This window comes from Octodon degus, unplaced genomic scaffold (genome assembly GCF_000260255.1).
Source record: "Octodon degus isolate 3935 unplaced genomic scaffold, OctDeg1.0 scaffold00002, whole genome shotgun sequence".
Classification (NCBI taxonomy): Eukaryota; Metazoa; Chordata; class Mammalia; order Rodentia; family Octodontidae; genus Octodon; species Octodon degus.
The window spans coordinates 19,178,449-19,191,231 of record NW_004524578.1 but is presented as its reverse complement, the minus strand read 5'-3'; the positions used below and the strand labels follow the sequence as shown (position 1 = coordinate 19,191,231).

General features: G+C 53.4%; 2 protein-coding genes across 3 annotated transcripts in view; one reads left to right on the top strand and one right to left on the bottom strand.

Annotated features, from left to right (window-relative positions):
- Anpep (alanyl aminopeptidase, membrane) overlaps window positions 1-1,570 on the top strand; it is a 21,702-nt gene extending 20,132 nt beyond the window's left edge. For both annotated transcript variants that reach the window (XM_023710365.1, XM_023710360.1), the window contains exon 21: window positions 1,064-1,570. In XM_023710365.1, the coding sequence (XP_023566133.1) occupies window positions 1,064-1,216 (153 nt within the window). In that variant the 3' untranslated portion in view covers window positions 1,217-1,570. The remainder of the gene's footprint in view (window positions 1-1,063) is intronic.
- Window positions 1,571-9,086: 7,516 nt separating this feature from the next.
- Mesp2 (mesoderm posterior bHLH transcription factor 2) lies at window positions 9,087-11,110 on the bottom strand. Its single transcript, XM_004623297.2, has 2 exons — window positions 10,316-11,110; window positions 9,087-9,472 (listed from the first exon to the last, which is right to left on the bottom strand). Exons 1-2 carry the CDS (start codon window positions 11,108-11,110, stop codon window positions 9,209-9,211), a joined length of 1,059 nt encoding a protein of 352 aa, XP_004623354.1. The 3' UTR covers window positions 9,087-9,208.
- Between the last annotated feature and the right edge of the window lie 1,673 nt (window positions 11,111-12,783).

Sequence of the window (12,783 nt, the reverse complement as noted above, 5' to 3'; positions counted from 1 at the left end):
GCTTGCCAGGCAGGTGCTTATGCTGCTGATCTATATCCCTAGCTCCAAACTTTTAATTTTAATGAAATTTCATTGTTTGTGCTTTAGGTGTCATGTCTGAGAAACCATTGCCTTACCAAGTTCACAAAGATTCAAGCCTATTTTTATTTTCTGAGTGTTATTACTTTCACTTTTTAAAAAACGTGTATTTAGTACAGGGTCTACAGAGTCTCACTGTGCAACTCGGACTCGTAGTGATCCTCCTGTTTTCAGCCTCCCAGCGCTGGGATTACAGGCATACGCCAGCACGCTCAGTCTCTGCTGCCGGCTCAGCCAGCCCAGGGTGGGGGAAGGGCCATGGCTGGCGAAGCATGTGGTGCCAGGGATCAAACCCTAGTACCTGCACTTGCCTAAGCAGGCGCTTAGTCTGCTGAGCTATCTCACCAGCCCCTAGCCCTAGTTCTTAAGATTTTATGTAAACAAAATCGAGTTATCTCCCAAAAGAGTTTTACTTCTTCCTTTCTAGATGCCTTTTGTTCCATTTTCTTGCCTAATTGGCCAGAACCTCCAGTGCCAATACATCTTCTAACCTGTAGCAGGATTTAGGGGGTTGTTTGTTGTGGTGCTGGGATCAAATCTAGGGCAAATACTGTGCCACTGAGCTCCCCAGGCTCCTCTGCCCTTTTATAAAAGCTACTTATTGATTCAGTTACCTGGTTCATTGGTGATTTAATAATTTCCAAGATTTTTCAATTTGGCTATAGTTATAGATGTCGGATTTGTCCCTCTTGCCTCTTTCCTTTTTTTTTTGCGCTACCAGGGATTGAACTCAGGACCTTGCACTTGCCAGGCAAGTGCTTATTCTACTGAGCTATCTCCCTGGCCCTTCTCACCTCTCTTGATTGGATTGAGATCATACTTCAGTTAAACACCTGAACCTTGGGGCTGTCATTTGGCAGGCTCTGGGCAGGGGAGGACGTGGCTCCAGGGCACTGGGTACAGCCTCTCTCCCTGGGAACCCCCTTCCCTCTTCAAGGCTGTGGTGGAGACCCCCATGGGGCTGATAGCTTTGTTTCCCCTGCAGCTGGAGGAGTTCAAGGAGGACAACAAAGATATAGGCTTTGGCTCGGGCACCCGGGCTCTGGAGCAGGCCCTGGAGAAGACACGAGCCAACATAAACTGGGTGAAGGAGAACCAGGAGGCCGTGCTGCAGTGGTTCATCACCAACAGCCAATAGTTCCCGGCCCAGTGGGGAGGCCGAGGGCTCTATGGCCCAGCTATTCTTGGAGGATAATATCCAACCCTCAAAGGCAAAGTCTCCAGGCTGCGGCCACCAGCCCCTGCCCCTCATGCCAACACTGCCCCAGGCCCAGCCTGGCACCTCTCACAGGGCCCTAGGACTGATCTCAGGGAAGCCCAGCTCCACAGCCAGCTGGGCAGAAGTCCTCGATGGACAGTGGACTGCCTAGAGTGGCCACCCTGACTCCCTCTCACCTTGCATAAAAACTCAAACCTGAGCAATTAACAAAGAACCAGATCTGTAAAAAAATTTTTTTCTAAGAAAAATTGTAAATAAATGTTTCTAGATGAGCTTCAAGACTCTTTCCTAAGCCGGAGCAGGAGTGGGGAGCCAGGCTCTGACAGGTGGGGTGATCTCACTGGGAAGTCGGTCCTTCGTCCTTGGTTTTCGTGTCTCTGATGAACGATTCCAGTCCAGACACATAGGCAGCCATGTGGAAGCCTAGACAGAGTTTACTGTAAAGCAAATACAGCCAGAGCGATGCCTTCTCGACAGTTTCTCTGGAGTTCAGGGGACAGTGGTAATTGTGATGTTTATCAATATTTTTATTAGAGGTTGCTTTGAAATGTCCATATCTCTAAAGTATCTTACTCTTTTCAGATGGCTGATGTTCCCTCAGGGGACTTAGCCATTAAGAAATTTCTAGAAGATAAGTTCTGTTGTGAATCAGGTCTTAGCCGCAGGAGGAAGGATCTTGAAAGAATGCTCCCCTGTGCAGCACTACTGGGCAACAGCCCTGGCACCCAGGAACGCTGAATATCCTGTTTTGGAAAAAGATACCCAGATATCAGAAGGAATGTGCACCAGTGTGTAACCTAACATGTCTCTGTGGGATCGCTCGGGGTCTGAGACCTGACAGATAACTATAAACATACCACATAGCATGTCATGCTCTTTCTTGACCTTAACCAGCAAGGCTCTTATGGACCCTGCCCCTTCTTTGTCTCTTAGGTCTGTTAATGTCTAACTACCCGCCTGACAGTGAGCCCACAGCTGTCACCATGCCAGGCAGTGGATCCTAACTGGTGGAGGCGGGACGGAGTGCTTTGCAGGAAAGCACTACCCCAGTGCAAGGCAAGGGAAGAAGGTGCTGCCTAGGATCCCTCTTCCTGAGCCCCAGGAGCTCCAGGGACACTTGGGACGGTAGAGGTGACAAGGAGACCACTATAGGGATGGAGAATCCTGAGCTCTTCACCTGAAGAGCTTGATTTGGGTTTTCTCCAAAGGTAGCCAGGCGCTTCAAAGCGGTTTTTACTAAAAACTGTAACTCTTTGGTAGGCCTACAAATGCCCACTAGATAGATAGCTACAAGCAGAACAAATCTTGCCTTCATTTTGTTATTGTGAATCTTTGAGTCCAGTTCCCTCTGGGCTGTGCTTATGGCCATGTTGGTCATTGAGTGTGGCTGTCTAAAGGGTGGGGAGCCGAGGTTGAATGAGCTCAGTCCCCTCTGGGACAGAAACACTGAGATAAGGGATTTACAGGGACAGGGACAGGGATATAGCTCAGCAGCACAGCACCTGCCTGGGAAGTACAAGATCCTGAGTTCGATTCCAAGGGACATCCAGCTGTGTCCAGAAGTCTCTAGCCATTGTCCTAAATCTGATCACGTGGATTCCCCAACAAGCAGAAGTCCCATGTGACTGGCCTTTTAAATTTTTTTAAATATTTATTTATTTATTTATTTATTTATTTGTTACAGTGTCTCACTACGCAGCTTGGACTGTTAGTGATCCTCCTGTCTCAGCCTCCCCAGTGCTGGGATTATAGGTGTGTGCCACCATGCCCAGTTTCAGTGGTCAACATGGCGCTCCCGGGCTTCCAGGACCAGCATGGCATGTGGTACTGGTGATCAAACCTGGGTCCTTGCACAGGCGCTTAGACTGCTGAGCTTTCCCCCCAGCCCAGCCCATGTGACTAAAACTGCAAGAACAGAGACCCCCTTTCTTTTTTTTTTTTTAATATATTTATTTATTTTTATTTATTACATTTATTTATTGTGTGTGTGTGTGGCCAGCTCAGCCCACCAGGGGGCGGGGCTGGCTGGCATGTGGTGCTGGGGGATCGAACCCTGGTCCCTGTGCTTTGCCAAGCTTGTTTCAAGTAGGTGCTTTAGACCACTGAGCCATCTCTCCAGCCCGAGACCCCTTTTCTTAAGCGCCTATTCTACTGAGCTATTTCCCCAGCCCCTGGAGACCCCTTTTCATGGAAACATTAATTTTTAAAAAATTTTTTTGGTACCTGGAATAGAACTCACGACCTTGTACTTGCCAGGCAGGCACTGTGCCCCTGAGCTGTAACCCTGCCCCTTTTTTCATGAGAACAGAATGTATGTCAGCCATGGGGATTCCAGGATGAATGATCTAGGGAACCCCAGCCTTGCTGATCCTTCAACCTGCCTTTGCCTGTGCCCTGATCTTAGCTCTTCTTTTTTTGGGGGGAGGGGGGGTTTTGGCGGAACCAGGGATTGAACTCAGGCCCAGGCAAGCGCTTATTCTACTGAGCCATCTCCCCAGGCCACTGTGATCTTAGCTCGTCAACCTGAAGTCACTCACCATTCTTACTTTCCAATTAAACTTTTTTTTTTCCAGTTAATTTGTGCTTTAGTTTGTTTTGACAGGCTGGCCTCGAACTTACTATCTATCCAGGCTGACCTTGAACTTGCAGCAATCCTTCCTCAACCTCCAAGTTCTACGATAGTGCTATAGATTTAATTTTCATTGTTTCTAAAAGCAAGAACCCAGCCAGGCATATAGCTCAGTGGCACAGCACCTGCCTGCCAAACCCAAGGGCCTGAGTTCAATTACTGGTACCCCCCTGCGCACCAAAAAAACAAAAACCAAAATAAAGCGAAGTAAGTTTTTTTTATTTTTTATTTTAGGGAGGGATCTATAGGGTGTTCAGGGTCTCACTACTAGATCTGGACAGGTAGTGATCCATCTGTTACAGCCTCCCAAGAGCTGGGATTACAGGCTTGTACTACCACACCCAGTCTCTACAAAACAAGACAAGACCAGACCAGGGGCCAGGGAGATGGCTCAGTAGAATAAGCGCTTCCCTGGCAAGCTCAAGGGCCAAAATTCAATCCCCAGTTCAGCAAAAACAGAACAAAACAGCAGAAACCAAAAGCAATAACTTACAAGCTAGCCTGCAATGCAGTGACCACTGGGGGCAGGGGAGTCCCCAGGCCTACAGCTACCACTCCTGACGGAAAGTCTGTTTGGAATCCTCTCCAGGTTCCAAGGCAGCCTGATAGCAACTGGTGAAGGGGATGGGCATTTTCTGGGGGGGGGGGGGGGGGGGGGGGGGCTGGGCTGAGTGCTCAGAGAGGCCTGTAACCAGGCTAGGCTGTCTCTCTCCCATCTCAGGAGGCCATGCTTTGCAGGTGGCCAGGGCCAAGGAGAAGGCATGGATGGCTCCTTGGTGGTCCCCAGGTGTTCCTTGGGGCAAGGTTGGAGCTGGGCTGTGGGGCACTCCCCTGGCCCTGGCCCCAGCCCTCTGACGCCCTGTTGAACATCTAGATTGGGGGTAGGGACACAAGGGAATGGTGGGCAGCTGCAAGAACTTGGGTCACCTCCAGCTGCCCCCCACAGAAGGGTCTCAGCTGGATCTTGGGGACCCACTCTCTCTGGAATCAGGGATCTGAACCCTGAGTCGCTATCTCCATAGGTATGAGAGCATGAGGGGGCTGAAGTTTGTGTGTGACCTCTGAGCACAGGGGCGTTCCCCAGAGAGCTGACTGTTGTGTCCCTGGCCCAGGATCCGGGCTGGAAACCCACCATCCACCCCCACCCCTACTTCCAAGCCATCCCCGCCGGTGTGAGAAGCAGTGGCCAGGGGCCCTGGAAGGCTCCGGACTCCCCCGTTGTCATTTGCACATCAAAGGGCAGGGTGGGGTGGGGGGTGGGCAGCAGCCAGTGTTGGGGCCCCATCCAAGGAAGCTCCCTGGGTCGTCCCAGATTAAATTCCCAGTCCCTCGGCTCTGAGCTAACCCTTCCTGTCGCCAGCACCCAGCAGCCACGGCTGGCACTTGACCTTCTGGGACCCAGATCTGGGAGGAGCAGCCTCAGCACTTGGGTTCCTGGTAGGCCTGGTGCCTCTCACTGCTAGAGGCAGGCAGAGAAGAGCTGCTGATCCTCTTACTCTGTGGTTCACATGGCCAAAGCTGTTTTGATGTACGTTATCAGACCCTAAGGGAAGACTATCTTTATCTTGGCTTTTTAAAAAATCATATATTGGGCCGGGGAGATGGCTCAATAGAACAAGCGCTTCCCTGGCAAGTGCAAGGGCCTGAGTTCAATCCCGGTTCTGCAAAAAAAAAAAAAAAAAAAAAATCGTTTATTTGGTACGGGGTCTGGCTACACAGGTGCACAGCTTGAACTCTTTGTGAGCCTGCTGTCTCACCCTCCCCACATACTGGGTTTTGGATAGCCAGCTGCGCACTGGACTGACATGGCACGCAGTACTGGAGATTGAACTTGGATCCTTGCACTTGCCAGAACTGTCAGCCTTCTTTCTCTTACAGTCAAGGACACTGGAGCACAGGGAGTGGCTCTGGCCAGGCACTGCATGAAGTAGAAGCCTGGGTTCATTTGGAGCTGGGCAAGGGTCTGTGACCTCACACCTGCATGCTGCTGCTTCTTTTTTTTTGGGGGGGGGAGGGCAGAACCGGTGATTGAACTCAGACTCTTGCACTTGCCAGGCAAGCACTTACTCTACTGAGCCATCTCCCCGGCCCACACCCACAGACTGCTGATGTTGGCTGACAATGCTGGCATGCATCATGCTCCTTGTGGCCAGAAGAGACTAGTCTCTGAGGACCCATTGCTGCAGAGCCTTGTCAAAACTGCAGAAACTAACAGAACTCAGGCTGCTGACTCCCCAAGCAGGGCCCTGCTGACCAGTAGGGGAACCATCTGCACTCCAGGAGAGTGGGAGCTATAGAAAGCAGCGGGCACGGGCCCACCAGAGGTGACCTTGCAGCACCCCCAAGCCGGGCAGTGCAGCCTTGGGGGCCATGTACAGCATCAACGCATCTTTTACAATGCTGGGCCCAGCATGTCTTGTACATTTCTTGGTCACTGGGAGGTTGGCGAGACACTTAGTAGATGTCCTGTCCCTTACAGATGGTGCCTGGGATCCCTAGGGAAATCTGGGTCACCACTCATCCCAGGGAGGGTGCCCACATCAGCCCCTCTTTCCCCCTGGTAGGGCTTAGCAGGGAAGCACAGCGCATGGGCACTGCCTGGGTCCTGCATCCTAGGTCAGAGCCACAGACAAGGGGTGGGGTGAGGAGAGACTACATGGGGGACTGTCCATCCCAAAGCGTGCATGGTGGGGCTCCCTTCACTGGAGCATTTGGGGTGTCTCCCAGGCCTCTCCAGCTGGCTGTCACAAGTAGCTCCTGCCCCAGTGGCAGAGCTTCTGGCCTTCCCCACCCGTTTCCTCAGGAACATCCGAGGAAGCTGGGGAGCAAGGCTGCCACAGCCTGCAAGCATGAGATGCTCACGTCTGGCTACAGCTTGTGGCCCTTCTGGTCCTGGATGCCACCCAAGCATGTGCAGGGCCCAGAGCTGGGGAAGGCCCACCAGCGAGCACTGCAGAAGGGAAGCTCTGCCTGCGGTGCACCCGTGGGCCAAGACCCTGCGTCTCCTTGGGAAAGAGAGAGCACGGGGTGAGGAGTCAGGGGCCTGATGCCTACAACCACCCGGGGGCTATGGGAAGTTGCTTCCTTGCTGGAGCCTGCTTCTCCAGCAATCAGTTGAGGAGGTAAGGAAGATCCATTGCTTCCTAACCTGGCCGGGCCTCAGCACCCCTAGAGAGGATCGTAGGACCTGGCATGCTAAACTGCTCAGAGTGCAGCTCTGGACCCAAAGAACTCGATCACAGCCAGGCTTAGTTTCAATCAGCAATGATCTTGCCTTGGTAAGCCTCACTGGCTACAATACTGCCTCTGCGCGAAGCTCTAGCCAGATTTAGGAGCCACTTGACCACATCTCTTTTTTTTTTTTTTTTTTTTTTCTTTTTGAGACAGGGTCTTGCTATACAGTTTGGGCTAGCTTTGAGCTCACTTTGTAGCCCTGACTGGTCTCAAACTCACAACTACCCTCCTGCCTCAGCCTCCCAAGTGCTGGGATTACAGGTGTGTACCATCACACCCAGAAACCAGGTCATCTCTTAAGCAATGTCTCTACTCCACTAGTTATTGAGCACCTACTATGTGCCAAATGTAAGACTCCTGATACCAAAGAAAAGCTGGCTGGGTGTGGTGGTGTGTGCCTGTAATCTCAGCCCTCAGGAGCCTGAGGCAGGGAGACTTCAAAGCTTGCCCATAGTTAAGAGTGCTTAACATCAGATGTTACAAGCTGAACCTCTTCTCGCTAAAATTGCTGCGTATGCCCTGCTCTCGCTTGGATGTTGGCTGTCCCCCAAACTCCATGGGTGGTACTCTCAGGAAGTGGTGCAACTTTTGGCAGGTGGGCCCCATGAGAGATCTGAGGTCGGTGGTGGTGGTCACCATAGGAGACTGCATTGGCCCTTCCTCTGGCTCTTTGCCTCTTGTTCAGTCAGGCGTTCCTGTCATGATTCACTTCCTTGGGCAGAGGTCCATGGCAATGGGGCCACTCAGCCTGTGACCGCCAGAGCCACAAGCCAGAACCAACCTTTTCTCTGTAACTTGCCTCAAGTATTTTGTTACAGAGACAAATAATAATAATAATAATAATAGTAATAATACAAGGCTTAACCTCTAGTATTCCTGAATGGAGCTGAATTTGGAGGGCTCCATTTATTTATTTATTTATTTATTGCAGAACTGGGGATTGAACTCAGGCCCTTGCGCTTGCCAGGCAAGCGCTTATTCTACTGAGCTATCTTCCCAGCCCTTTAAAGAGGTAATTAAGATTAAATCAGATCCTCTGGGTGGGCCCTAACCCAGTACGACTGGTATCTTTCTAAAGAGTAGGACACAAACGACACAGGGAGGATGCCATCTACAAGCTAAGGAGGCCTCAGGAACAATCCTGCCCACAGTTCCATCTTGTCTCCAGAAGCGAGAAAGTGGCTTTGTTTCCTACAACACCTGTTGGGTGGCATTTTGCCACAGCAGCCTAGATACAAGTACATGGGAGACAATCACTGCATCCTTTTAAAAGAATATTACACAGCTGTGAAGGCACCCAAAAGCACAGGTGTCCCCAGCCTGGGACCCCAACTGTCTATAACTGCATGCTGCACCCCCATGGGTCAGCAGGCAAGCAAGGGAGCAGAGGTGGTGTGCAGGTGACAATCCTCAGCCACCTGTGCTGCTCTGCACACACGGCAGGCCAGCTGCAGCCCCCACCCCACAGCCCTGGCCCAGGAAACACTGATGGGCATGGGTCATGCCAACCATGGCAGCTTTGGATTCAAGGAGAAGTTCAGCCAGAATTGCTTCTCAAAGTTCCCCATTCTATCCCTTTTTCCCAGAAAACCTACAAAACCTACAAGGATAAAAGGAAAACAAACCAAACCAAGTTTTTACTAGGTATATTTTTGCTTTTTAAAAGAAGTATAGCATCTCTAAGCACACAGGATCCCAGCCAGCTGTCACCAAGAGGCAGGGCACAGGCCTGGCTCCACCCACTTCCCCATCAGTCCCACCTTGGCCTCATTTGGGGTCAAGCAGAGCCTTGGCCTGAGCAGCCTAGACCATGCTCTGAGGTGCACAGGGCTCCGCAGGGCAGTGCCAGACAGTGGAGGGCACTGCTACAGCCCCCGCTGTGGCCAGGGAAGACCCCCACCATCTGCGTTTTCCTGCACTGTGATGGTAAGCGTTGCATAGAACAGGGGCTCCTTGGCAAAAGGAAACTTAAAAAGGTCCCAAAGAAGCACATGACCAGTCCACATGGTGGGCCTGACTTCAGGCTGCAAAGGGCATCCACACGGTCCTTAGTAGAAGACATCCAGGTGGGTCCCCTCCAAATCTTGACAAAGTTCAGGGCAGCTGCTGAGCCGCAGGCCTGAGCTCTGGGCAGGGTTCACATCACTGGGCTGGAGGGCAGGCCCAGGTCCCTGGGGCTCTGAGCTGGGGAACACCTCTGCACTGTGGCCCCAACACCCCCATGGGGTGTGAGGCTGAAGTCTCTGGCATGAAGGGCGGGCCAGGAGGGGTGGACTCCCCGGTGACAGACAGGGGTCCTGCGCAGAGATCCCCTGAAGGAGAAAACAGCTTGTTAGTGGGGTGCAGTGAACGAAGTGGTCACCACCTCAGGTGACCACCTCAGCGCACTGCCAACCTTCAGACCCCAGCACTGCTCCTCATTGCTGTGTGGATGCAGGCAACCTCTTTTTGTCTCAGCTTTCTCATTTGTACAGTGGGGCTGCTAATGCCCACTTTGCAGAGTTGTTAGAAAGGCTGAATGAAGACATACCAAGTGCCAAGAACTAGAGGGGGCAGGCAGGAAGTGTTTAATAAAGCTTGGTTATTTGCTTTTGGTTCTTGTTTTTTACACTATGGAGGATGAAACCCAGGCCTTTTGCAGTGAACTAAATTCCTTACCAAAAAAAAAAGAATTAAAAGTTTCAATTCCTAATTTGCCTGGGTTGAGTTTAAACCTGCAGTCCTCCTGCCCCAGTGTCCCAGAGATGTGGTGTGCCACCACATCGAGCAAAATTTGGTTATTAATAGATCCTCTGTAGACTGCAAGTCACGCACAAATGAATGAATGAATGAAGCCTGAAGAAATGGTGAAGGTTCCAACTCCAAGCCCATGTATTTACTTACCATCACCAACACCTTAAAGAAGTGCTTACAATTCCCCAACACAGCAGCCCCTGCCCCAGTCTTCCATCCTGGCCTCTGAGCAAGACGAGGGTCATCCCTTACCTCCTCCCCCAAGGTTATGGTCCCTTCTACAACCGCCACCGCCATTGCCACCACCATTAAGATAACTGGGATCCCGTAAGTGTGACTCCTTTGCAGAAACCACCCACCCACTCATTTACCAGTGAGTCCTGGATCACCCCGGGAATAAGGGCCAGGGCTGCAGTGTGTACCTGGTACACGGCTGCCAGCTCAGAGGGCGCAGGCGGCGGCGTCCAGGGCACGGCGACGCTCGCGGGCTCTGGGGATGACTGCGGCCCGGTGCAGGCCTGGGAGGGCATCCAAAGAGCGGTGTCGGGGGCTCTCCCCAAGGGCTGGTGCGGGAGCGACTGTATTTTGGGGCAGTAAGGGGTTGTTTCCCAGGGATCTGCGTCGGAGACCCTGCTCCCCAGGCTCCCGGGCACAGCGCTGCGCCCGGGGCAGGCTCTCGGGGACCCCCAGGACACCCCGTCGCCGTCGGGGCACAGAGGGCAGCCCCGCGGGGACGCCGCGTCCACTCTCCGGCGCCGCCGCCGCCGCAGGCCGTCCTCGCCCAGGCCCAGGACGGCCGACAGGTGGCCGATGTAGCGGATGGCCAGGCGGAGCGTCTCGATCTTCGTGAGGCTCTGGCCTGCTGGAGCCACGGACGGCGGCAGGAAGCGGCGCAGCTCGAGCAGGGCGCGGGCGAGCGTGCGCATGCGCAGCTTCTCGCGCTCGCTGGCGCTGCGCCGCGGTCCTCCTGCGGGTCCGGGCCGCGCGCGTCCGGGCGCAGTCGCGGGCGGCTCCGCGGCGCGGGCACTGCGGGTCGCGGGTACAGGTTGCGAGGAGGTGAGGGAGCCGTCGCAGGGGCACGATCCCGACGAGTCCGAGGAGGACGAGGCGGGCGACGTGGAGTCCGCGTGGCCGGCCCAGCCCCAGCCCGGGGAGAAGACCCAGGGGTCGAGGCCAAGGAGGCCGTGCGGAGGCGGCGGCGGCGGGGAGCGGGCCATGGCCGGAGCTGCAGGCTCGGGAGGCTGGGGCCACCTCCAGGCCTGAGCTTTTATCCCGACCAAAGGTGCTAGGTGGCCTCCCACCAGGTTGCGGAGAGGTGTCAAAACCCACAGAGCCCAGGCAAGGTCTGGGCAGGGGGGCCCTGGGAAAGCTGGCCCATTTGCGGAGGTGTGGATTCTGACTCCTCGGGGGCTCTAATGGGGGCCCCCACTGCCCGGGAAGTGTGGGAGGGACAATTCACATCTGGATGGAGCTGCCGAGCTTCGCGCCTGCTCCCACCCGCACTCCACGCTTTCCCGCTGCAGAGTGGGTGCCCGGGAGCCCCCCGGAGGTGGTGCCAGGGGGCTGCGAGTCTCACGGACCCTCTTTAGGAGTGGTCACCTGTGCCACCCTCAGCCTTGGGGAGCTGTGCCCAGGAACTTACCCCAGGGCCCTGTCGTGGCTATGGGGAAGGGATGCGCTTTGGAAGGGGCCTCTCTCTGAGGTCCCCAGCACACACCTTTGCCGATTGGCTGAATGTCTTTGAGAAAATCATCACACTGTCCATGTTTCTTCCAACACCTGAGATTTGGAGCCCAGTATTCTGGAGAAGGCAGACGTCCCTGGCACGGTGGGCCATGGGAATGGGTGATGGGCCCCAGGTTGGCCTCTGTTTGTTGTGGGCCTCAGGCAGACCAGTGACCACCTGTGGCCCAGGTAGTCTTCAGGTAGTAAGGGAGGATGCCTGGTCCCTGGGATGGTCCCTATAGAGTACTTGGAATCGTGGGCCTTTAACTGGTATCATTTTAAAAAGAAGGTAGTGACATTCAAGGACATTATTTATTGAATTCATATTTATTGAGCAGCTTGTAAATGCCTGCCACACCAGGGTGACCAAGCGAGTCACCACCTCTGCTCTCCTAAGATTTCAGGGGTGTTTTTGTTTTTTGTGGTACTGGGGTTTAGAACTCAGGACGCTGCACTTGCCAGGCAAGTGCTTATTCTCCTGCGCTGTCTTCCCATGTGTGGGATTTCAGTCTTGAAGGACACATGAACAGCCCATTGTATAACTAGTAACTCCACCACTAATTAGTGGTGTGCCCTTGGACAGGGTCTTTAACCTGATCTTAATCAGAACTCAGTCAAGGAAGAGTAATAGTTACAGCATCAGGGCCAGCCAGATAGCTCAGTGGGTTAAAGCATCTGCTTAGGCAGAGGTCAGTGGTTCGATCCCCAGCCTGCTGTGCCGGCCCTGCCCCCGGCACACACTGAGCTGATTGAGACTGGGCACGGTGGCACAGGCCTGTAATCCCAGTGCTTGGGAAGCTGAAAACAGGAGAATCACTACAAGTCTGATCTACGCAGTAAGACCCTGTAGTCCCTATAGACCCTGCACTAAATACCAAAAACAAACAACAAAACAAAACAAAGCAGCATCTACTCAGCAGGACTGATGTGATGGACAGCAAAATTGACAAAGTAAACTCAGTAACAGTTACACCTTGAAGGAGGCATCAAGTCCTTGTAATGTCAGGAAGAGGCTGAGTCTGAAAGAGCCAGAGACTGGGCACTGAGTTGGAGGGCTTGTAGCTGGGTCCTGAGTCATGAATAGGATTTGAGCAGGGAGAGGAGGGTGGGGAGAACATCCAGAAATACCTGCATATGCAAAGGACTGGCAGTGGACCCCAGAACA

What these genes read in the sequence shown, in the direction of transcription:
- Mesp2 (XM_004623297.2), bottom strand. Translation starts at nt 11,110, where the DNA reads ATGGCCCGCTCCCCGCCGCCGCCGCCTCCGCACGGCCTCCTTGGCCTC. An exon ending in AGCTGGCAGCCGTGTACCAG is followed by an intron (nt 9,473 to 10,315) that starts GTACACACTGCA and finishes TTTCTCCTTCAG; the next exon opens with GGGATCTCTGCGCAGGACCC.